We start from the raw sequence: 26,452 nt of genomic DNA, 5'->3' as shown, positions 1-26,452 counted from the left end.
ACAGTACAGACAATATTGTTCTTGTAGCACAATACGGCTAATATTATGCTTGGAGCACAGTACAGACAATATTGTTCTTGGAGCACAATATGGCCAATATTATTCTTGGAGCACAATACGGCCAATATTGTTCTTGGAGCACAATACGGCTGCTATTGTTCTTGGAGCACAATACGACCAATATTGTTCTTGGAGCACAATATGGCCAATATTGTTCTTGGAGCACAATACAGCCAATATTGTTCTTGGAGCACAATACGACCAATATTGTTGTTGTCACAGTTACGGCCAATATTGTTCTTGGAGCACAGCTTTGCATTTTTTCAGTCACTATTGTTCTTACAGCAGGACTGTTGTTTTTAAAGCTGAACATTAGTCAGCATATTTCTATAGTCAATTATCTTAAATTGATACAATCAGATTGGAATAGGAGTTTTTAAATATCTTAGAAACAGTGTATTTACACCTTCAAAAAACTCTTTGTTCAGTATCTTTTGTTAATTTACAATCTCTGTTACGCCTCCACAGATTTTACCTTTTTTTAAATGAAATTGACATAATCTAAAAACACTTTTACTTAGTATTTAGAACTTAATTCACTAGGTTCATGGTTTTTATAAATTGGTTATGGCAAGATCCTGGTTTTTAACTCCAAACATTGCATATTCCTTAAACAACATTTAAATTTACCTATAACATATCACAAATTCCTCTGCCATCAACAATGAACGGGAAATTCATTGAAAAATTCGCCGCATTGTCTTATCTAAAAGCTAACCCTTCACGTTTCTAAAAATAGATCTCAGATAACTCCTCGTGATATACAAAGGGGAACTAACACAAGTCCAATTATTATTATGTTTCTAAGTAAAGCTTTCCATTCATTTGGTACGGCGTATTTAGTCAACACAATCGTAATGTTTGAAATTTCGTGGCTTACACAGATGAATATAAAGCTCGTGATTATCACATTTAATACGGGGTAGCTAGGTATCATCACAAGAACACCGTGGGTGTCGGCAGCTAACCAGATATGGTACTGGGAAATAAATAACTGAAAATATATATAACACATGTTAGAAGATAAGCCATTGATAAGTTAATTCTAAGATGCATGTATAATCATTCAAGACAATAAATCATTTATATACCTTCTATTCCATAAATAATTGATAAACATTATATTCCGTAAATAATTGATAAAGATTCTATACCATTAATTATTGATAAACATTCTATTTTGTAAACAACTGATAAACATTCTATTCCGTAAATCAATGATAAACATTCTATACCATTAATTATTGATAAACATTCTATTTCGTAAACAACTGATAAACATTATATTCCGTAAATCAATGATAAACATTCTATACCATTAATTACTGATAAACATTCAATATCATTAATTATTGATAAACATTCTATTAAGAAGCATGTCTGACAAGCACAGATGTGCAGGGTTGCCTAGTGGTTTAAATGTCTGCCACTCAACCAAGGTTTCATGGGGTTAAAACCCTACTAAGCTTTCTTCATATCTTAGCTAAAATCAATAGGTTCAATGCTTAGCCTGGCTGGCAGCAACAATCTACACATGCAGCCAGTGCAGACCAAGGTCAACTGGCATATCTGTACTGTTTGATCATGGTCTTCACAATTTCCTATTCTTTTATTCAGTAAGAACTTATTTTAAAATTTTTACAAAAAATGTGATAAATAGCTTAGTATAGACCAAAGGATAGACAAGCCTGTTTAAGATAACAAGCCTGTCAAGGGTTCAACTAAATTAGTGCGCATTTGCCCACTTTACCTCCTACTTACCTCTAATGAAATTCTACCGAACCAAGCAAAGAATGAGCTATAACGTGTTCTAATTCCTCCATGAATATTTCTAACAAGTATAAATGAGACAATCTGAAAACAGAAACAAATATTAAGATATAAAAAGTTGACATTTACTGTTATATGGTCTAATCCATAACCTGCTGAACTTGTGAACTGGATCTCTCTGGTTTGAGTTTGGAACAGTTCATTTCGAGTTGGAGGGATTTTAACATTCAGGTACAAAAATTTGAACTACAGTGTAACTTCCGAATTCCGAAACTTCTAAAATCCGGAAACTTCTGAAATCTGAACATTTTACAGGGTCCCAAAATTTCTTCTTCTGTTTTCTATATAATAAAAACCTCTGAATTATGGAACTTCTAAATTCTGAATTCTGAACGATTTTCTAGAAAAAATTGAGTTATATTAATGAAAATTTACTTCCAAAATCTGGAAATGAAAAGATGTGAAGGAACATATAATACTCATGATTGTAAAATCTTCAAAATCTCAGTATCTTCCAATTATCAATTTCAACCATTTATCTTGACACCTATTAGAATCACAACCTGTCAAGCATGTCAAACACTTGATTATGGTGAAGTGTGAATTTAAAGACTGAGAAGTATAATGGGATTAAAAACAAAGATTAAAGGTTAATAGCTGGTACTACATGAAATATACTAGAGGATAAATTGTGATAATTAACATTATGCTATTGCATCAACAAATTCAGTTATAGATTACAAAGATATTTAATATAGGTATAAACTTTGACTTTCTTAAACAATTGATGTTTAGTGTGTCTACTAATTATTCCGAACTTCTGAATTCCGGTAACTTCAAATTTCCGAACTTTTTGGCTAGTCCCATAGGTGTTCGGTTTTCAGAAGTTACACTGTACCTGAAGCATGAAGCCTGGTCAGACTATGTGGATGTGTCAGCTGGCCTGGCTTTATACATTTTTTTTGGCTGTTCACTTGTTGGTTGAGCTTTACGTTGCAACAACAAAGTATAGGTCATATGGTGACTTTCCAGCTTTACTGGTGGAGGAAGACCCCTCTGTTGCCCCTGTATATTTAGGAGCTAAATAAGGTCAGATATCAGAATGTAAGTATCGACAAAAAACACATTTTTTCCATAAGATTTAAATATGCAAACAACAATTCAATGGCCACAACACTCATAGATAGTAAGCTAAAAGTCAGTGTCATTAATTAATCACTCTGGCAAGGAGGCATCCTGTACTATGACGGTAAATATACTTACAGGGATAAACATGATGTATGAATGTACATCATTACACTCTTGTTTATTTCTACACAAACACGAGAAGGCAGCGTAACTCTAAAAAGAAACAAAGGATTTCATTAGATCACATTTTTCCTCGCCCTGAGTCATCACAAATGTTATTGCCAAAATACCACTAGCTAAATCATGCAACGATAACACAATATTAAATGTTTTGTTTTTTATGTCAAATGTTTTGTTTTTTATGTTGATTATAACAAAATTATTTTTTTATATCATAAAAATTAGATTCTTTATTAGTTAAGATTATTAGGTTCAGTCTGATAACATCTGGTTTGCGCATGTTTATCTGCATGTTTATCGTTTCAATTCCAGTACTAACCAGTTTTTCCATAAGTAACTGACAATTTTTCCACATAAATCATTTTAAAGCGGCCTTCAGCAGCTGCTTTTCTAAAGGTTAGATACATGTGTGTTATTTTTTGATAAATCGCTTCATATAATTGTCAAATCAAAAGAATTAAGCCGAAAAATGAAACATGCTGATGATAAGATACATAAACAATAAGGAAAACCCTCGATACCTCTAACCTACCAGTCTGCTTTCTATATTTAAATTGGTTTCCCATTCCTCTATTTTTAGAAACAAACATCACTGACATGTTATAAATAGCACTTAAGACGCTTTTTTGAAGCTTAACAATGATATGATTTATTTTTCCAAGATAAAATTACTGAAATACTTAGTTTACAGTAGCACAAAATTGTTTTTCCAAAAATAACTAACAGCTGAAAGCCGCTTTAAAACTAAAAATTTGTTCAAAGGACATGCATGCCCCCATAGTCAACTGTTTAGTCAGTCTACAGAGGGACATCATGACATGGGCAATCCCCTAAGCCTTCCGACCGCTATGCTCAGTGAAAGAAAGTGACCAAACCTATCTTTATCAAGGAAAAACATGATAAACCCTAGATTCAAACTCGGATTGGTCAACCTTACTGTGTACCCTTCGTAGATAGCACTAGAACTTACCCCTAATCCAATTAGACCGAGCAGCGTGTACATCCAGGATATTCCCGTAGAGAAGAGATTTCTATTATCAATATCTTGAATAATTTTGTAACGCTTCAATATGAGGTAGCCAAAAGCAAATAACATTCCGTACACAACACTCTGCAATAGAAGAAATTTGTTTGTTTGGATATTAAGTAAAATCAACATTGTAAAGGTCATATGGCAACTTTACAGCTTTACTTTGTGTAGTATTTCAGGCATGAGCAGGCACCAGAGTTGAACAATGATATTTCGTCAGTAATCCGGATAGTTTCCTCACATGAAAGAATCCGAAGTCCATGATAGGGTTCGAACTCACAGCTAAGAGGAGCAAGACATTTAAGTTGGAGACCTTACTACTCAGGCACAGGGGCCTCCTCAGTAAAAAGAAACAACTAAACTAATAATACTACATGTCTGTTACAATAATTTTCATTGGCAAATCTCTACCTTTACATTATTTGTATTCACAGCTGCTGTTGATTTAAGAATTAATTTTCATCCAAATCATAGAAAGAGATTATGCATAATTATAAATTCATTATCAAGTTATTTTAAAATCCTTCAATGCATGTCAAGTCCGGACACAATTGTGTACCTTCAAACTCTAATTGTGAGAATGAGAACCTTCAAACTTAAGTGTGACCTTGACCGTTGAGGTAGGAACATGGGTCATTACCCCAATACATCACCATGACGTGGTAAGACATTTGTGCTAAGTTCATTGAATGACAAGGTTACAGTCCGGCCACAATTTGTTGTGTAAGTGGTGTACTTTTAACATTTAAGTATGACTGTGACCTTTTAGGTAGTGACATGGGCCTTAGAAGCAACAATGCGACATGTCATCTTGATGTGGTAGAAATTTGTACAAAGTTATTTTAAACTCCTACAATGCATGACAAAGTTACAGTTTGGACACAAATGTGTGTACAACTGAACTCTAAATGTGAGAATGTGAACCTACAAACTGTAAGCGAGACCTTGACATTTGAGGTAGGAATGTGGTTCTTTGACATAATACATTGTCTTAGTGTGGTAGACATTTGGGCTAAGTTATTTTAAAAACCCTCAATGCATGATAAAGTTACAGTCCAAACATGAATGTTGAGTCAGTGGGGACCCATGGACGGACAGATAGTGCAATTTTAATATGCCTCACTTCTGGATCATAAAAAGCAAGTTAAGACCATTTTTATTTATATAGGTTTAACTACACGATTAAAGGCATAGATAAGTAACATAATAATAGGAAATAATTTACTTACGTAACGGTCTAACTGCCATCTGAATCTCCATTCATGTATAGAGTCATCTGACGTAACAAACAATGGTTTTAATGGTCGCATCAAAAATATCTTCTCAAAGAACACCTGAAATTGATACATGCTAGTTTACAGCAGTCATAAATAGAGGATATTGAACGAATGTAAGTTTAATACAGAATTTATTGAAAAAGTTGAATAAAATTATATTATGTGGGCCTCTGGCTATCATAATATTAGTAAATTCATCGAAATCAATTAATTTAGTAATGAACTTAATTACACCAATTTAATATTCTACTTATCATATACCAAAAATAAAGAAGTGAAATAGAACCGTTTTTCATTGGGGCGCTTATAGTACAATGCTAACATTTAGCGCCTCTTAATGCTTCATTTATATAATGAAAATGATGTCATGTCAAATATATGTACGCCCGTGCAATACTATTTTTACAGAGACGCAAAAGCGGCACAGGTATGTGATAAATGACTTAAACATAACATTTTTTATAGCAACTCAAATACAGGGGAATACACCAAGGTTTTTTTGACATGAAGGGACTGGAAATATTTTTCCAAATTTGTAAGTGCCATTTGATGTGTAGGTATAACCTAATAACTTATATGCAAAAGTTCAGGTCATTCACTATATTTTCCCAAAATATTTACATTATATGTGAAAATGACCCAAAATTGAAAAGCGTTTTAATGTTTTAACTCAAATCGGGCTAAAAATTACAAGAAAGTGCATTTCTATTGTAGTTCTGAGTATACTTCTTTATTTTCTTTTGCATATCTTTCATTTTTAATTGCCCTACTTGATCTGTTTATGATTTTCAAATTTTATGTTTTCAAGCTTTTGAATCACATTAGATTTCCTTCAAGAAAGTTGGTCTACTGCCTAAAAATTGAATTCAGTATTAAAAACGGCCATCTTGGATTTCTCAAAGCCACCATTTATGCCAATTTAGCTGGTGGTTTTGAACATCTAGGTATATAACATTGCTTGTTGCAATGACTGTCCCACCTACTCTATTTTTTATCAGACTTTTCAGGACATAGTCACTCTACCATAATGTAAAATGAATATGTTGACTGGTCATCAAAACCTTACCTCTGACATATAGAACAAGCTTATAACTGTGACTAGTAGAATGAACTTGATCACCATGAAAAAATATGCCCTAGTTCTCTCTGAAATTAAAAAAAAATTGATGTTAATATGATATTACAGTCAACCTGTGAATAAAGGCCATCCAAAGGAGAGATCATACATGGCCTTTATAGACAAGTGGTCTTTATTCGGAGTTTACTTTATTTTTATATCAATGAAGGTTTGTGAAAGAGTGGACTTTATTTACAGGGTGGTCTTTACTTGCAGGTTGTCTTTAATATAGGTTTATAATGACCCGTTTAAACAGTTCCATATATAAACAAAGCTATCCATATTATTAGCTCCAAACTGAAAATGTACAAATGGTATGGCTGGGGGAATCAAAAACTTATGTGGCAGCATTGCCAAGTGGTTAACGCGTGGGACTAGTTATCTAAGGATTGCTGGCTTTGTGGGTTCAAATCCGGTGCGAGGGCAAGCTGTTATTTCCTTGAGCTAGAAACTTTACATTCTTTGCTCAGTACTGGTTAGTTTCGAGGAACAGATTCGAGGATATTTCAATAAGCTTATAGCTTCCATCACAATCAAACTAACATAAATTTGTGTAAACTAATACACGTACTTACCTTCAGCGTGTTTCTCGCAGACCCTCGGCCATATTGCCATGGTGATATAAATAACCATAAACCAGAACGAGACTAGAGGCACAAAATAGTAGAACTGGTAGGGTCGATTCATCACAAAACACAACGTTACGACTAACAGATTTAATCTAAACATCACCTGAAAATACAAGAAGTGGTTTGGGTTTTTATTTCTATCTTGATACATTTATGTCATGCCTTTCATGTTTTTAAAATGAATTTGGTTTTAATTATTTGTTCAGTGAGTTTTGTGATTAATTTTGTGATAAATTTTTGTTCTGTGAATAATTTATTACATGATAAATAGTTTTGTAATTAAGTCAAAAAGCATAAAAATATATAATTCCACCTAAAAAGGGATTATTCTGGTAAAACAAAGTTAGCGAATTTTGCACACAAATGATTGGTATAGATTAATATGAAATTCTATAAAAATCCTGAAAATTATTTCCAGTCCTGTCATGTCATAAAAACCTCAGTGGAGTCGTTTAAAAAATGTCATCTGATAAGATGATTTAATCACAAAACAAATAAATCTTGGTAACAATTTTATCACAATCTAAACAAGTTCATCACAAAATGTTTAAATTAAAGAATGATTTATCACAAACCAAATTAATCTCAAAACTTATCATGTAATACATTAATCACAGAATGAAATTCAGACATGATTGGGTACCTGAGAAGAAACACAAGACATTTTGTAAGCTATCTGGATAGCTTCCTTACATGAAATAATCCAAAGTCACTGACAGGATTCACACCTAGGTAGTAGAGTGGCAAGTGATTTTCAGTTGCTAACTTTAACCACTCAGACCTGTAAGCACCATATATGTATAATGTAACATCATAAAAAATAACAATTTTTTATTTGTTTTTTGCATAAAATTACATTTTATTGAAATAGTGGCTGATTTATGTCATGGACTGTTTTTCATGGCAAAATCGCAAAATGTTGTCATCAATGACATACATTTGTTGCATATTTTTAGTGTATAATTATTATTTTGTCTTTATAAAAAGCTTTCAACAATTATATAAAGTACCTTTGTTTCCTTTTTTATCTGTATCTAATTATTCCTTTGCCTATACATAAATCTTTTATCTTATCTAAATGTTACCTTGATTACATTGTAAAAGTAATTGTAATTTAATTGTAATTCAATAATTTGGTAATTTCAATATTAGTGCAAATAAATCATACATAATTGTAATCAGAGATATAATGATATAAATGTAATGTGTAATTGTAATGTAATCAATTACATTTTGAAGTAATTGACTGTCTGTCTAGTCAGTCTGAATTATCTGTCTGAGAAACAAGTAAACATAACAATTTTTAAGTCACTTTGAGTTATTTAGAACATTTTTACCCTCTCTAATAAAATAAAACTGTACATGACACACAAATCAGTCACCATTCACTGATGGTCTATGCTTTACACTATGCAAGATTTCCAATACTTTTTTTCTTGGTTGGAATTTATGTCACACAAACACAGAAAAGGTCATATGGCGAATTTTTTTTGTTACCAAAATCAAGCAAATAAGCAAAAAGATATTAAGAATTTTGTTAGCGTAAAGTCACCAAAACTAGTTACTAATTTCCTGAAAATAAAGCGTATTTTTCTCTTAAGCCAAGATTTCCAATAAATAATCACCAAACAAATGGTCTAAAAGATACTGTATAATATATTTTGTCAAATTAGAATCTCTGTTAAAATATAAATCAACACAATTTGCAAAATTGATACTAACAAAGCAATGACCCCCAACATATTTACTGGAAGATAAACTAAAGTTATAATAACCATATTTGAGGGGTCAGATTACCCAAATTAGAAAACATCATTTCTATTGGTTATACATTTTGTACATAGAAAGCTTTGAATGAAATATGTGAAAAAATAACACAAAACAAACAAACAAAACTACACTAAGGAATCTAGGTATGTGAAGGTGGGTAATTATATATAACTACGACAGTTAGATATTTAAGAAGAACACATGATGAAAAGAAATAAAATGTTAAAATTCTCATTTACGAAACTGTTTGTTAACAAGTCTAAACAATAATGAAAATATTTAATCAGTTAAGAATAAAGAAACCAGGGCTCTTTTAACATTAAATGTATATCATAATTTTTATTCACATTTTTTTTTTAATATGCCATTCTCTTTGCCTATCTTTTTTTTTATGTTTCTTTTTACAATAAAGAAAACCACTGTATATATTAAGTAAATCTCACAAAAGTGTTTGATAATTGAAGAAAACAGCTTCTATACGAGCTAGATCAATATGAATTTGATCATTATCATCTAGGTGTTGTATACTTCTAAAGAAAACAGCTTCTACATGAGCAAGATCACATAATGCAGACTTACTTCGAGCAATCTTCGTAAAGAGTTCTGCCTCAAATGCCAGTATATGGGCAATACACTGCAACCCTTCTGAAAGATGTAACACAATAAAAAAATCTGAGAGACGCCTAACTTGAACTTCCTATCTGCCTAACTGTATACGACTTTCTAACTGTCTAACTGTTAACAGCTTCCTAACTGCCCTGTAAACAACTTCCTTACTGCCTAATTGTAAACTTCTTCCTAACTTACTAACTTTAATCTACTTCCACTGCCTAACTGTAAACAACTTCCACTGCCTAACTGTTAACAACTTCCATTGCCTTACTGTAAACAACTTTGTTAGAATAACTGCATGCATAACTTTATTTTTTTTTTACTATAAACAAATTTACTTGCCTATTTATGAATCCATACTGTAATCAACTTTATTTGAGTAACTAGCCTAGGTAAACAAATACCAGATTACTGTGTAAAATTGCTATAAAAACAATTCCATACTGGCAGAGGCATATTCCATAAACAACTCCATTTCCCCTTAATTTCACTAACTGATTCCATAATTCATTTTGCCTAACTCTATGCCTATTAGACAACCTCATTTCCCTTTATTACCCTAACTGTGAGCCTATTCCATAGACATTATAATATCATTTGCCTAACTCTATGCCCCTTTCTATGAACAATTCATTTGCCTACCTGTGCCCCTGTTCAATAAATAAATTTATTTTAAACTCAAGTTATACTCCTGTAAAGTAAACAATTAAAAAAAATCTTATATTTTAATTTAAGCCATAAATATTATTTCATAAACTTTTCAGTTTTCATTTTAAAGGCTAAAGTCTGTAAATGGGACCAAGACTTTAACAAGGACATAAAACATTTTACAGCGTACATTTTGAGACCAACAAATGATGAAACTTTCATGGAAGATTAGATGAATGTTGAAAAACAAATACGGATGGACTATTTTTTGAAAAATCACATTTTAAAAGCCGTATTTCACTCAAAGCTTTCTATGATGCTGAATTATAAACTGTACATAAAAAAAAACCACATTGAAATGTTGAGTCGTTTAGGTTGCCGATTTCAAATCACTTGTCCCTCAAAGCCGATGATTTGAAATTTAAAAGGAACTTAGAATTCTTTCATCTATATACAGTAAACTCCACTTTCAACGATATCGCCTATAATGTTGCCTCAGTCCCAACTCTTGTTTTCAAACTGGTTGCCTCTCGGTCGGACATAACAATATCCTGATATAACAACATAAATTTGGCGGTCCTCAGAATATCATTATATGCGTGGTTTACTGTATGAAGATAGTGAATTGAGCTAGATAATGAATAATAGATGATTCTATTCAGATGCCTGCTCTCTCCTGAAATAATTTCTAGACGGGGGGACCCGAGTCTTCCCCGACCAAAAAAAAAGGAAAGAGTCAGCAAAAACAAAGTTGGTGCACATTTGCAATTTGTGTGATTTAAAATAAACAAAAAATTTTTCCCCAGGGGACGGGTCCCCCCCCCCCAGTTTTCCTAAGGGCAACAGTGACAGACACGGGCAAATCTACATCATGTCATTCCCACCCCCAAAAACCTAATTTAATTGGTAAACAGAGGGTAAAATCTAAAAGACTAAAACTAAACATTAACCTCTCCTAAATTAGTTTGCCTGGAAAATTTAGCTGGAATTCATATATGTATCTCTTTCTAAATAGATGGATTAAACGAGAATTAAAGATGTCTTAGCTGTGGTATGTTCAATTATTCGTTCAAATAACTAAATCAAAGTCTCGGCAAGCTTATTTACATTTTCTTGGATAAGTCTAAAAAAATCTAAAGTGAAATACAACAAATATGACATTCCTATTATTACAAGATTTTTTAATTTAAATGAAATGCATATGTTTTAAGGTTCTTAATATAATTTTGTATCATGTTTTTTTTTTGTTAGACCTATTTAACCTTTTTCGACAGCATAGCGTCAATGTAATATTATTGTAGAAAAATTAAGCTATTTGTACACAAGGAATGTTGTGTGATGAATTTACTATTTATACTACTTAAATCATAAAGACGACCGCTCCAATTTTCCAGACAAACATATTAAAATCATTGACCCATGCCAAGATCTACAATGAAAAAAAAAGGTACAACAACCAAACAGTTTAACCCACAGCTTACCTGGCAGTATCTGAACAGATCATAGTCCCCCTTCTTCCAGAAGTACGTAAAATGTCCGTACCCTGTCAGGAACAAGTAACACGACACTAACACTCTTATATGCATGTAGATAGGAAGTATCTAAAAATAGAATATCATTTTTTTTTAGAAAAAAGCCGATATGCTGACTCTGGCAATTATTGCTTCTGTTGATAAGCTAAAACACTGGCAATAATAACTTTTGTTGAATATTGCTAAAACACTGGCAATAATACCTTTTCTTGAAATGCGTTTGTTGATAAGCTAAAGCAAAGGCAATAATTACTTTTGATGATATACTGAAACACTGGCAATAATTTCTTTGTTGATATGCTGAAACACTGGCAATAATAACTTTGATTAATGTGCTAAAACACTGGTAATATTGAATTAATGCCACTGTTGAAACACTTACAGCATCTATAATGCAACTGATAATACATTGTTACACTTGTAATATCTGAATTTCTATGGCTGATATGCTAAAACACTGGCAATATCAAAATATACCATCATTGATATTTAAACACAGGCAACATCTAAATAGCTTTCGTTAATACATTTAAACACTGGCAATATTGCAAATATCTGAATGACTATGGCTGATATTTTTAAACACTGGCAAAAGCTTTTTTTAACAAAATTTCAAAAGTTCAAGAGTCTGGTGAGAGCCTAGAGTTGCCAGACAAATCAGTATTACAGTCATCAGAAGTAATGTGTAATCTACCTTACCAGAAACTAATCACCTGAGTTTACTTACTTTACTAGCACCTGTAATATGGTAAATGAGTATTAATTACTTACTTTACTAGCACCTGTAATATGGTAAATGAGTATTACTAACTGCATCCAACCTTTCCACTCATCTGTCTGGTCACGATGTAAAATTTCATTCTGAAACAACAACAACAACAGCTTCCTGATATATCTTCTATATATCATGATATATGTACATGTATATATCATGTAATATATCATTAATTGGGATATAGGTGAATATATGCTCCAAACAAATGAGAGTTGTAAGTTTTAACTGAACTGACTAAAAACATTTACTGCCCTGGAACAAATTTAAAGGTACATTAAGCTTTAGAAATAAAATATTTTTTTGTCAGTATGCATATAAAAGGCAAATATGTGTTTTGTAATGTTGCAACGATACTTTAAGAACATGTGACATACTTATCATCTGAAGAAAATAGCGATGAATGTGAAATATTTTGTCATAAAGGTAGCAAAATGTAAACAAAGTGGTATTGTGACTACTTTTTTTTCAAGGGAGGTATTTTATTTTAGATGTTTACATAAGGTGTATCTGATAATCTTTGTCACGGTTCAGAACTGTTCACTATTTAGGGGAGAAGCCAGATAGCTCAGTCTGTAGAAGTGAGGAACTGTATTCTGAAGTTCCTGGGTTTGAGTCCCGGTCAGGCTGCAAATTTCTCTCACCCTGTGACAAATTGAATTTTCACACTGGCTATCTTACAAGTTAATCTTGACTGTCAGAGAATAGTGGCTTACTTTCTGAGACATGTTTATTTTCAAGACATGTTTATTTTTGTGACAGGCTTATTATTAGATTTTAAGGGTATACTTTTACTGAGTAGCCAACAGCATAGACTAGTAAGAAGTCCACAATGTGCAGATTGGGTTGACTAAATACACTGATGGCATAATAAGAAAGGCCTACCTTATCTGTACTTTCATTGAAGAAAAAGCCCAGAATCATCACATAGGCAAACGGTAAAAAGAAATTCACATGTGTGTAATACTTGTTCTCCTTCATAAAGAAATTTGTCCTGAAAAATATGAATAAAACAACCATTGTATCTACAAAGCTGCCCAAGGTTCCTGATCACAAATTTTTTATCTACTCCCACTATAAGTCACTCCCACTTTCCTTACATATCTCCTACTTTCTTTCAGTCACTCCTACCTTCTTTTTATTACTCCAACTTCTTGCAGTCAGACTCCTTTTTCAAAATTGCAAATATATTGAAAATTTGAAAACTAAATGGAATTATAGTAATTATCAAGCGCTATCATTTGTTCTATTAACTTAGATAAGAATTTTCAATTTTAAGAAAATCAATAGCACCGTGTGTGGTGTTTAACGCTTGTCTGTTAAAATTTCTTAGGTTAAAAAATATTGCTTTCAGAATTATGATTCTTATTTGACAATTGCAATTTAGCATGATAAGCAAGTATTCCAAATTTCATATGGACAACTTGTAAAATGTTTGAATAATTGGCTACATTAAAATTTTTACACGGCAACAACAACAATGTCTAACGCCACAGCAAACTTAATAGCTCGACTATTTGTTCAACAGTAAGAAATGTACATTATATATACTATGCTTACCTATCACATAGGTAGAAGTACGCCATGATGATTCCCAGTTTAGACAATGAAGACAACACTTCATAAAGTGACTGTGAGTGTTCTGTTACAGGTTGCTCTATACCATTACTTCCTCCATTTCTCTGACCATTTTCTACAATTTAATTGATTTCAATATACATATATTTTATTAGATCATGCCCACTTTCCTCAGACACTCCCACTTTCTTGAGACACTCCCACTTCTTAAGTCACTTCCACTTTCCAAAAACACTCCTACTTTCTTAAGACATTCCCACTTTCTCTAAACACTCCAACTTTCTTAAGACATTCCCACTTTCCCAAAACATTCCCACTTTCTTAAGACATTCCTACTTTCCCAAAACACTCCAGTTTTCTTAAGTCAATCCCACTTTCACAAAACACTCACACTTTCTTAAGTCATTCCCACTTTCCCAAAACACTCCAACTTTCTTAAGTCATTCCCACTTTCCCAAAACACTCCCACTTTCTTAAGTCATTCCCACTTTCCCAAAACACTCCTACTTTCTTAAGTCATTCCCACTTTCCCAAAACACTCCCACTTTCTTAAGTCATTCCCACTTTCCCAAAACACTCCCACTTTCTTAAGTCAATCCCACTTTCCCAAGTTACTCACACTTTCTAAAGAAACTCAGACTTTCTAATGTCACTCCCACTTTCTAAGTCAATTCCACTTCCCAAAAGTCACTTCCAAATATCTACTGTACATCACTTAAACTTTCTTTATTTGCTCCCACTTTCTATTGTCATGCAAATGTTTCAAGTCAATTTTCCTTTCCCAAGTAATTGAAGTTACTCCTACCAATTATTATGGTTTCTGATGGAGAAAGACCTAAGGTGTTCTTTTGTGCATTATTTCAGGTAATAGCACACATCTGAGTAGAACAATTAACTAACCAGCTAGCGGATAACTTCCTTTCATGTAATAAAAGAATCAAAAGTCCCTGGTGCGATTCAAACTTACAGCAGTGAGTGACAAGTGGTTTGAAGTCCGAGACCTTAACCACTTTGCCGCAGACACCCCAGCTAGCTGGATAACTTCCTTTCATATGATAAAACAATCAAACATAACTACTTGACGGAAAAACATCTTAACCAAATACATGTATGTCTGCTTATGTTTGAACATTGTGATTCAAATTGAATGCATACTGCCAGTTCTATTTACATTTTGAATTATAACAGATGCCACACATCAAACAACAACACCTACAAAGATATATGTTAGACATGTTGTTCTATATCCTTTTCTTGTTTACTTAGAGATATATATAAACTTAAGCAAACCTGTTCTTATTTTAACACCATTTCTTCTCATTCTCCTCCTATATATCAGCAGAGCAAACATTGATATCATACTGAAATAAAATTGATATCATGAAATAAAGTTAATGTAATGAAATAAAACTGATATCATGAAATAAAGTTGATGTAATGAAATAAAACTGGTATCATACTGTAAAACTGTTATCATACTGAAATAAAATTGATGTAATGAAATAAAACTGATATCATACTGAAATATAATTGATGTAATGAAATAAAACTGATCAATTTTCTCTATCTTTGCATGGAATATAAACTTTTAACATTCATTCAATTTCAAAGAAATGGATAAAGATTTTCCTATCAACATAGTAACATAATATATATCTCACTGATTAAATTTAGTACATGTATCTCATTAAAAAAAAATATCATTAATTCATTTATGCCATTGATTACTTGAATAGAAAAATATTTTTACTAAACGTGTATGATATAGTCAAGGTATGGTAGGATATATACATACCAGACAAGGAAGAAAGCGGCCACTATAATCTGTAGAGTGGTGGTTGGTTCTGGATTACTACAACATGTACCATCATTATGATTCATCTGATTGTTACAGTACATGTTCATTAACATCTGTACATCCTAAAAAAAGTCAAATATACATGTTCATTATTATTTGTACACCCTATGTATGAACAAGGGTGCCATAGTCACAAAATACGCCCGTTTACGAAAGCTTTAGATGGAGATGGGGGCATTATGGATAAGTGTTATCTAGCAAGCAAGTTTTTATTCTTGGCACTGTGTTGTTAAATGAACCTTAAAACAAATCAGTAGGGAAGATATGCACAGGATGTGTGACCTTGACCTTGGTCGCAGGGACCTGAATTTTATGCACGGCACTCAGCCTCACAATGATGAACATTTGTGCCAAATTATATTGAAATCCCTCTATGCATGTAGAAGTTTTGCTCCAGACAAGCGTTTTTCTATGAGCTCTAACTGTGACCTTCACCTTTGACCTAGAGACTTGGTTCATGTGCAGGGCACTACGTCTCATGGTGGTGAACAATTCTATAAAGTAACATTAAAATTCCTCCATGCATGTAGAAAATATGCTCTGGACAACATCTGGATATTTAATCATCTCCAGTGACCTTGACCTTGCAAATATTAACCTAAATTATATGTGTCACACCTGTAGTTATGATAGTTACCATTTGTGCTACAATCCATCAATAAATGATGACTAAATGGTCCATATACACATCTTCAAATTTTTATCTGAACTTTGACCTCTATGTGTAACCTTGACTTTGGTCGCAGGGATCTGAATTTTGCGTGCGACACTCAGCCTCACAATGGTGAACATTTGTGCCAAGTTATATTGAAATCCACCTATGAATGTAGAAGTTTTGCTCTGGACAAGCGTTTTTCAATGAGCTCTAAGTGTGACCTTGACCTTTGACCTGGATCATGCATGGAGCAATACATATCATGGTGGTGAACATTTCCATAAAGTATTATAAAAATTCTTCCATACATGTAGGAGATATGCTCCCAACAAAATCTGGATATTTCATCATCTTTAGTGACCTTGACCTTGTATATATTGACCTAAATTATATGTATCACAGCCATAGTCTTGATAATGACCATTTGTGTTACAATCCCTCAATAAATGATGACTAAATGGTCCATATACACATCTTCATATTTTTATCTGAACTTTGACCTCTATGTGTGACCTTGACCTTGGCCGCAAGGACCTGAATCTTGCGCGCGACACTCCGCCTCACAATGGTGAACATTTGTGCCAAGTAATATTGAAATCCCTCTATACATGTGGAAGTTTTGCTCCGGACAAGCATTTTTCAATGAGCTCTAAGTGTGACCTTGACCTTTGACCTGGTTCATGTGCGCGACACTGCTCCTCATGGTGGTGAACATTTGTATGAAGTTTCATTAAAATCCCTCCATATATGTAGGAGATATGCTCCGGACAAAATTGGACGCCGTCCGCCCGCCCGCCAGGGGCGTTCCCATAATACGTCCCGTTTTTCAAACGGGCGTATAAAAAAGTGTATGAAGTTCCAACATCGTTTCCAAGATCTTTATTTGCATGTAAAAACTTAACCTTAGGGTGATGTCAACTCAGGGGGTGAGACAATTGTACTCCCTATATTTAGAAGCCAAGCTTCAATTCATATCACAATTTTTTCCTTTTTTAACAATTATTTACCCATAACCAGTTGAATTTCTGGTATAGATTACCTTTGTTCTGAATTTTTATAAGTCAATTTGAAAAATTAATGGATTTCAATATCAAAATACAAAAATTTAGCTACCAACAGTATAAAGCCGGTCAGACTGCACAAATGTGCAGGCTGGCCTGGCTCTATACTGGTGGCCAAGGCTTATCACTATCAGTTCCAGAGTCATCGAATTTAGCACTGGCCCGGTGGCTCATGGCCAGTGAAAATTAGTTTGGGCCAGTGTAAATTTTAAGAAGATTTAGTTACATATATAGTAGAATAAATTCAAAACTGGAATTCGGGCTAGTAAATTCAAAATATCAAATTCATTGACTGGTTCCAGCAGACTATGGGTAAATGTGAATTTTCCTTACCAGTTGTAGAGCAGCTGAAGAAAGATGGATTCCATCCACCAACTCTTTTTTCATACCCTGAGCCACTAAACGTGATGAGCTCCAAATTTTCGCTGAACTCTGCAACTTTGCACTATAAAACAAAAGCAAAACTCTGTATGTCGGCATTTAAATTATCTTTTTGGTTTTAGTATGGTTAAGGTTTAACCTTTGGTAATAAGTTTTTATGCAATCTAATCAAAAATATTTTTTGGTGGATTCGTGGAGGTAAACTCACTCTTATCAATTCATGCACAAATAGGTAACCCAGGAAGAATTATCGATCACTGACAATTTAAATTATTTAATCAAAATGTTTAACTTCTCATTAATCAATCCAATCCGCACATGCTTAACTTCCAAATAGTAAATCCAACATATACATGTTTCACTTCGCATGTGTGAATCAAACCCACACAAGTAGAGTGGCAATATAAAGAAAAATAAACTTGATTAGTGAAGACTTCACTTCTCACAGATTCAATTATAAAACAAAATTTCAATCATAGTCTTCAAATAACTTTTGAGTTACCATCTATAAATTAGAATTAGAATCATTTAGGAATTGGCACCTAAAACACTAAAGCTCAATTGAAAAGAAACATTCTAAAATACTCCAACCTTTCATTCTAAACCTAATTCACAAGAGCTGTCATAAGGACAGTATGCTTGACTATTCTCAGTGCTTGAAAGTATAACAAAAACCTGGATAATGTAGAATTTTCTAAGTTCAAAAAGGGCCATAATTCTGTCAAAATCCTTATTAGTGTTAGTTACTTGCCTTGGATAGTGACCTCCTATTATGTTCTCAAATAAGAATGTGAAGTTTCAATCTATTCTTTTCAGAAGATTTTGAGACGCCCAACAGCATGCAAAAAAAACTTAACCACTGTGATGCTGATGTCCGCTTGAGTTACATAGCTCTCTCTATTCTTAGAATAGCCAAGCTAAAAACTTATGTTTTATACTTACAAAACTTCCAGCGCCACTTTGTTATAATGATCAATCTGTTCATTAGTGATCATTGTACGATTTGCATTCAGTCTTTTCTCTACAACTGGATCTGAAAATATAAATTTAACCAATGATTTTAAAAAAAAAAAAAATATACATGCACATCCAATGCCAAAAATTCAATTTTCCACCAAAGTAATAAACTTTCTAATAATTCTGTGCAATACATGACATATCCATGTCCCTTGGAAACTGACCTACAATTAAGACATGATTGCTGTATAAAGTGAACACCTCAAGTAGTTTTGAAAACTGGTTATGCATGCAAAACTTTAACCAAAAGTTTACAAAGGGTCATAATTCATGTCAAAGTCATTAATCATGGGTCTCGGATAACAAACTCAAATAATGATACCAAAGACATTATGGGAACCAAATATTTTTAGTAGTTGATTGAATCTTAGTCAAAGTGTTACAGAGATGCATGAGCAGTAGGATAGAACAGTTTCTTTTCTATTACTAGCTTAAAATACATAAATAAATTCCATGGGTGCGAGTTGAAAATTTGGAAAAAAAACTGAAAACTGTAATTCACAATCATTTTCTTACATAATCTAATAGTAAAACATGATGAAATTTGTCACAAAAAACCTGAGCTTCAGGTATATGCCTGAAAACTTGCACCCATGCAGTTATTTTTTCTTTTCTTCATCCATGCATAAAATCAAAGACTATATTCATATATATGAAAAAACCTCATGAATAACTTAAATACCTTGAAGTGCCCATATAATGTCTGTTGATTCCTTCATTTTCTCAAAATAAGGTACAATGTATGTCAGATTTGCTGAAAGATAAAAATTAATGTCATAAAGTAATGTATACTCACATATCATGATTAGTGTTATCTTACCCCACACTTCGCCCCACACTTCGCATAAACCCTCTTAAGTTGAGCTTGATCATTTTCTGGCAAAGACCATATCATATTTACATACTGTTTAGTCTATGTTTTCCTCCTAAATAACAACAGGTTTTATATGCAATATAAATTTGGTATCAAGCTGAGACGGACGCCTTACTTAGTTTCTGACAATTGGACACATTTCTTTAATAAAATTTCATATTGAGAAGGCCTTTGTAAAATGCTACAGATTACAAGTTTAAAACATGAGAAGTGTTTATATTCAATACATGATACACAATCATATAACATTTATCTATTACATTGTCTTTTTCAACTTCAAATGAATCACTCAGTTTTAAAAGCAATTAAAATGCTCCTAAAATAAGTGTGTGAAGTTTCAACCCTTTCTCTTCAGTACTTTTTGAGATACCAACTTGCACACAAAAACTTAACCAAAGTGTGATGCCCACACCAAGGGTAGTACAATAGCTCTCCCTATTCTTCCAATAGTCGATTTAACTTACAATCTTGATTAATTTTTATACTATGCAAAAAACTTAAGGGTTACAGAACACATTAACATAAATTTATCCTTCTCAGAAAAATTTTCTTATATGAATTGCTCCATTTCATGTCAGTGTAAGAAATTCGGAAATGAATCCACTAGGCTGGTTGGACTGCCAGATTGGAATATTCACTATTTCAAAAATCATTTCACTAGCACGATTCTTTTGTTCAAAACAGTTGTTTATATTGCCTCTGAAAATACAGTAGCCTAGCTTGTTACTGTGAAAAGTTGGTAGCATTGGGTAATTTAGTAGTCAGGGGCTATCGGACTACTGCTAATTTCAAACACTGTCATGTTTCACATTTGTGTGTCAAAATGCCTTTTATGTATCCAATCATGCTAAACAAAATGTCGCTGTTGTTGCTTAAACAGCAAAAGGGTAAAACATGCATGTACATGGTAAATTAAAAATATAAAATTCATATCACTCACCTTCAAAATTTTTCAAAGCATCTTTGCTGGCATTAAATTCTTTTATTATCCACTGAAAATAAAAACACACCATTATAACCTTTCCATTTTAACCATTTTTCACTAAATTTGCTATTAGTAAGATTCTGGGTTAAAGAAGATGTCAGCAATGTCTCACTTTATTTTTTAAAGGATATCTGCAGGGATCTAAAGATCAGCTGACGTCCAAAGATGACTTTTTTCAAATCTGTATTGATTAGCAAATAACAGAAAATTATGGATGCTACATCAACATCAATTTTTTTGTTATCGATGACAGCTCTTCGGTACAGATTTGTCATATTAGTTTTAAGTTTTAATAAACAAATGACTTACTGTAGCACTTCCTGTTACAATGAGATTTGGCCGGTCCCTTGGTCCATTCAACATCCATGACTTGTACATCTTGTACATATCAGTATTGACAAAAGGCATCCAAATAAAATCCTACAATACAAAATAGATAAAAGCATCAAATAAGAAGTGAGAGAAAAATCAACAAAACTTAAGTTTCTTTTCTCACCTCTATTTATACTCAAAATTTAAGGTAAGTACCAAAAATGGTGGCGAAATTTCCACAGATGTATAATGTGTTAACCATGAAAACTCTAGCCTATAATATGCATATGTTATGTCAAAGGGACAGAGACCATCAGAGAGATAGAGAGACAAAAACAAAACGTTCTAATCTCTAAAACTAGTGGATTTTCTCTTGGACTTGTGAAAGCTGCATTACTAGTCTGAACTGCTGGTAAATTTCAATGCCAATTTTTATATGACTTAACATTTTTTCTGAAAGTATGATACATTTGTAAGTTGAAACTTTGTCCACTCAAATGGAGCAATATATATGAATTTCTTTCAGCTAAACAATATAGACATACATTTACATATAATTATATCTAAACCTTACCACTCTTGCATTTATGTGTTTATCATTAAAATGAAGATCTCCATGGGATTTGTACTTGTCCACAGGTTCTTTACTGAGCAGATTCACAAAATCGAAATAGAGTTGTCTAATCCTGGAATCTCCGAGAAACGTGATGTGGTTATAACCGCCCCAGTACGATATGTAATGCATACACATACGGGAATCCCTGTTAATTAAATTCAAATTTTATCATAGAATTTATAGATCCCTAGTATGACTTTTAATATAAAGTAACAATAGAATTTAACCACAATCTATGTAACAAACATTGACATATTATACAGGGATTTTTTTTGGCTTATTTAATAGCCGTTTTTGGGTCATATTCACAATTGAAAATAGTACATTATTTTCCCAATCCACAGGAAAAAATTCCCAATTGAAAGTTACAAAATAAAAATATTGAATAAGAATTATAAAATCTTTGCAAATAAGGACTTCTTCAATGTAATAGTTCTTAAATCTTTGAAGATGCCATCATAGACAGTATGTGATTGCATCCATTTTATCACTGCAAAATTTCAGTCATGCATTTTTCCCAATTCTAAACAAAACACAGCTGAAATTCCCAATTCCATGGGTATGGGTCGTGTTCCCAAAATCCTGAAAAAAATCTCTGATATACGCTCTTTTGTTATTAAACACGTTGTGGTGAAATTCTTATTGTATTAAACCCCTACATATCTGTCTGAAATTTCAAATCAGACAAGCTAGGGTCATATCGGGATCTTTGCATTACTTGCTATACATGTACAAAAGTCATGTAATAGATTTAATATTGAAATAGACATAATAAGGTAGTAGACATGGAATAATGATAATTTTACATACAAAACTTACTTTTGAGTTGCACAGTTTACTGTTTAATGTCGGGAGAACTAACAATCTATTTCAAATTCTTCTAATGAACAATACTGTTAGTTGCGTATATTTTGCAATAGTTTACAGTGAAAACTTTAATGCAAGATTAGATGTAACAAATGTAATAATTTCAAAATATGCTTATAAAAAAACAATAATGCAACTAGTTTTTTTCTATTTTAGATCACAGGACTTTACATAATACAAGAAAACAAAATATTTTTCTAACTACAGTGCACCTTTGGCGGTGGAGCGGCCACCTCAAGAGCTATTTTTTTTTTCAACTACTGTTTCAATTATTTTAAAAGTACGACTTTACAATATATTTAATCCCTTTAGAGCAACACCTTTCTGCCAGAAACCCAGAATATTTTTTGCAACCCAAATGGTGTTGCTCTGCAAAAGTTGTACTACAGGGACAAAATATTATGACAATACATTGATTCAAAGCATCTATTCTATACACAGAATGCTATTACTTACTCTTTGTTGTATTTGTGGGTCATACAACCATATGGTTGCCACACACCATATCCTGGAAATCTCCCATCGCTAAGCAACCACTTACACGAGTCATTACCTATAAAATACATGACATATTATGTAAGTTCATTGTTGATTTTTTTTGTTGTTGCTGGTTTTAGTATTATAGTTCTTTTATATATAGAAAAAGAGAGAGATTTTTAATAATAAATCAGACTGACTGTTGTTTATTTCGTATGAGCCTGTTACGAAAAAATTAATTTCAGTATGACTATGAAGCAATACAAAACTTGTTTTGTAAAAAAAAAGTAGATACAGGTAACCATGTCAATTGCTTAGAATACACAGCAAAATAATAGTGAGCATAAAGAGCCGGCCCGACAGTAACAGAAGTACCTGCTAGATAGTGTTGGTTTTGAAAACAGTTTTAACTATCGCCGGAAGTACTGCAAAATTTTGGGGGGTGAATTAATTAAGTGTCATGAGGGGTGAAGTGTCTGGGTGTGTAGTGTCTTGTTACCATATTTCTGTCAAAGAGCTTGCTTTGAGGCTTTGCCTTATTCATATTAATTTTTTTTTTCATTCCAACATGATTATTCCATTACAAAAACAAAGTTCTGATATGGTATTTATAAAAATGGCAGCAAGACTCTTCTCCCCCTTACCAATTCCTCCCTTGACGCTTCCTCCTTCAAATTTTGAAGAGAACTGTCAGGATACCAAACAGTTTGGGAAAGAACTGTCTGGTTTAGGAAATAGTAAGGCAGGAACTAGTATAGTCCAATATATAAGACGTTACAGGCTTGTTATAGTTTTATGTCGGTCAAGCCTGACGTCTAATAGTTATTGCTCATAAACACATAGCATTTAAAAAAAAATAAAAAAATTGTCTATTGTCTTGTCTTTCAACTTTATTCAAAAGCTTATCTTCTTTTCTTTCAATTTCATGCTCATTCATTAACAAAAACTCTCAAACAATGTACTTATCAATCAAAAATAAAATATAAATATCAATCTTTTTTGCCTATCAGCAATGCATACATGCCATAACGTCCCGGATGTCCGGGACAGTCCCGGAAATAAGTTGTCTGTCTCGGAGGTGTCCGGAGATGAATAATGTCCCAGTAAATTTTTTTCTAAAATTATCTACTTTGAAGCGGGAAATTTTACATTTTTATATAATTTTATTGTCAAGTTTTTATAAACTAGTCTAGAACGCTAATAACGAACAATTATCCCCTAACAGCATTGCAATGGTGGCACTAATCCTTTGATTGGTATATCTACCTGCCCTTTCCAACAAACAATTATCGGCAATAATTTTGATCAATTAAAAGATTAATTGTTTACCACCTGTGGCTTTCTGAGCGAAGGTGTCATACACTGTAATTAACAACGGGCCAGTATAAATTTAATCCGCCTGAAGGCAGTTATTAGTGGTCAAACATCATGAAAATTACCGCTAAATATGAGGTGATGAAATCTACAAGATTCAGCGAATGTTTCAGGTAAACGACATGGCTAATTGTCATTACTTTACATACATGTAGCTTTATTCTATTCTGTAACTGATTGAATTAACGATGCCTAAATACTTAAAAAAGATAGAAAAACTGCTAATAATTATTGACATTCTGTCTTTTGTTTATAGTGTCATTAAATTTGCAAGTTGTAAATACAGGTAATATAGGTTGTATGCCACTATGTAAATTAAAAAAAAATACGTTTGCTGATCAATGCCCTACCTCCAAATGAAGTGTCCCAGAAATGAGTCTAAAAATTATGGCATGTATGCCTATCGGCCATACTGGTTAAGCAAAGTGCTTTACAGATTGATTCCAAACAAAACGAAAAAATATATTCAAACACCTTGATGGTGCAAGGGCAACTATTTTGTTAAAAAAATATTCCGTTAGAAACTTCTGACTCATTTAAAACCCTTGCATTTGAATTAGCCAATCGGGTTTCGCGCACTGTATGGCAGCCATTTGTTTACCGGCTGTACAAGGAATTTAATTAAATGAGAGGATTTAATAATGATTTTTCGGACGTGACAGTTCAATTATTTTGTTAAAAGATATTTATCTTTTAGTTTTGTTCATAAATAGGTCAAAATTAATGTAAATACAATCATGCTGTCTTAATTGTTTAAACCTGCAACTTGACTATTTAAGCCACTAGATGGCGTTGGGGCAGGTTTTCATGGTATTTTTGACATGCTTCATATCTAACAGCCCTTTTTTAAAATAGTGAAATAACCAAAAAGTATTTTGCCTAAAAACTTTTTGTATACCTTCTTTGCAATATTTGAAATAAAATGGCAGAGAAAATTTCATGAAAAATTCACTTTAATGTACTTTGTGAAAAAAATAATCAGTTAACTGTCAAAAATTTGAAAATCCTGGGGCGGAGTAAATGGGGTCATGAACTGCAGATTGTAAAGAAATACATGTGGCAGTGTTAAACTTTCCTGTAGAAGCTTGAAATATTACTCAAGGCATCTGTTTGGGAAGGGAGCTGATCAGCAATAACAATTGTTATCGTCTGCTATAGTGTTTGTTTACATCAGCTAAATTAAGCCCTCTGCATGAGTGATGGTTAGTTCATCTGATAAACAAGCCTACAAAATTCTCCCTACCAGAGCAGGGATTTTTATGGCTTTAAATGCATTAGATCTAAATCAATGTCTAATGTCAAATTGTTTGCTACACATTTTGGCAAAGACCTGTTAAGACCTAACGTAACATGAAAAATATCAGATTAATAAATGATAAATATGAAATAGGTTATGTATAGGTATTATAATTAGGACTAGAACTAGTAAGGGGATAGTCTGTCATTCATGCAAACAACTGACAATTCTATAATCTGACAGAAAATAAGTGTGTGTAATGATATTTTTTCAATGAATTAAAGTGACATTGAATAATAATGATACTGAAATCTAGTGGTCATACCACTAGCCTTATGTACTTTAAGAACATGTCAATTTTATAAATCAAAACATCAGTTTGCTTCAAATGCTTTCTGCAGGTTACAACAGATTTCTGGTATCCAGGTTCCCCACCCACTGACCTCGGCTGCTACAAATATTTACATTTCCACAACCGGACATACTTACTGTATTTAATATGAATAAACCCATGATAAACTACAAATCCAGATACCATCAAAAAGGCAAGTACTTTTGCATTTTCAACGTTTAAATAGTACGTAATTTCATGAGTTGAGGAACTGGATTTGTCAGCCATTTTTATCCATATGAAC

General features: G+C 32.7%; 1 protein-coding gene across 2 annotated transcripts; it reads right to left on the bottom strand.

The window, feature by feature from the left end:
• Nucleotides 1–517: 517 nt before the first annotated feature.
• LOC132733003 (N-acetylneuraminate 9-O-acetyltransferase-like) lies at nt 518–26,452 on the bottom strand. 2 transcript variants are annotated; one of them, XM_060719563.1, is made up of 22 exons: nt 26,307–26,452; nt 23,186–23,282; nt 21,821–22,007; nt 21,244–21,354; nt 20,890–20,941; nt 19,758–19,829; nt 19,001–19,091; nt 18,011–18,122; nt 15,899–16,023; nt 15,394–15,464; nt 14,086–14,218; nt 13,411–13,519; nt 12,525–12,614; nt 11,703–11,822; nt 9,541–9,606; nt 7,138–7,294; nt 6,512–6,591; nt 5,398–5,502; nt 4,109–4,249; nt 3,094–3,171; nt 1,822–1,914; nt 518–1,054 (listed from the first exon to the last, which is right to left on the bottom strand). In XM_060719563.1, the coding sequence occupies exons 1-22, from the start codon at nt 26,434–26,436 to the stop codon at nt 803–805; spliced, it is 2,472 nt and encodes an 823-aa protein (XP_060575546.1). In that variant the 5' UTR covers nt 26,437–26,452; the 3' UTR covers nt 518–802. The 2 variants fall into 2 exon arrangements, with proteins under 2 accessions (XP_060575546.1, XP_060575547.1); XM_060719564.1 differs by lacking the exon at nt 9,541–9,606.

Source organism: Ruditapes philippinarum, unplaced genomic scaffold, assembly GCF_026571515.1.
Source record: "Ruditapes philippinarum isolate M1 unplaced genomic scaffold, ASM2657151v2 ctg2344_1_1_1_1, whole genome shotgun sequence".
NCBI lineage: Eukaryota > Metazoa > Mollusca > Bivalvia > Venerida > Veneridae > Ruditapes > Ruditapes philippinarum.
Note: the sequence above shows the minus strand (reverse complement) of the source record. Positions and strands in the feature narration are given on the sequence as shown.

Bases quoted from the DNA above. Each gene is read 5' to 3' on its own strand.
- LOC132733003 (XM_060719563.1), bottom strand. From the start codon at position 26,436: ATGGCTGACAAATCCAGTTCCTCAACTCATGAAATTACGTACTATTTA. The intron at 15,465-15,898 runs GTATGTATATAT...ATTTTATTTCAG, and splicing joins GCCGCTTTCTTCCTTGTCTG to TATGATATCAATGTTTGCTC. The intron at 9,607-11,702 runs GTAAGCTGTGGG...TACATCTTTCAG, and splicing joins ATCTGTTCAGATACTGCCAG to AAGGGTTGCAGTGTATTGCC.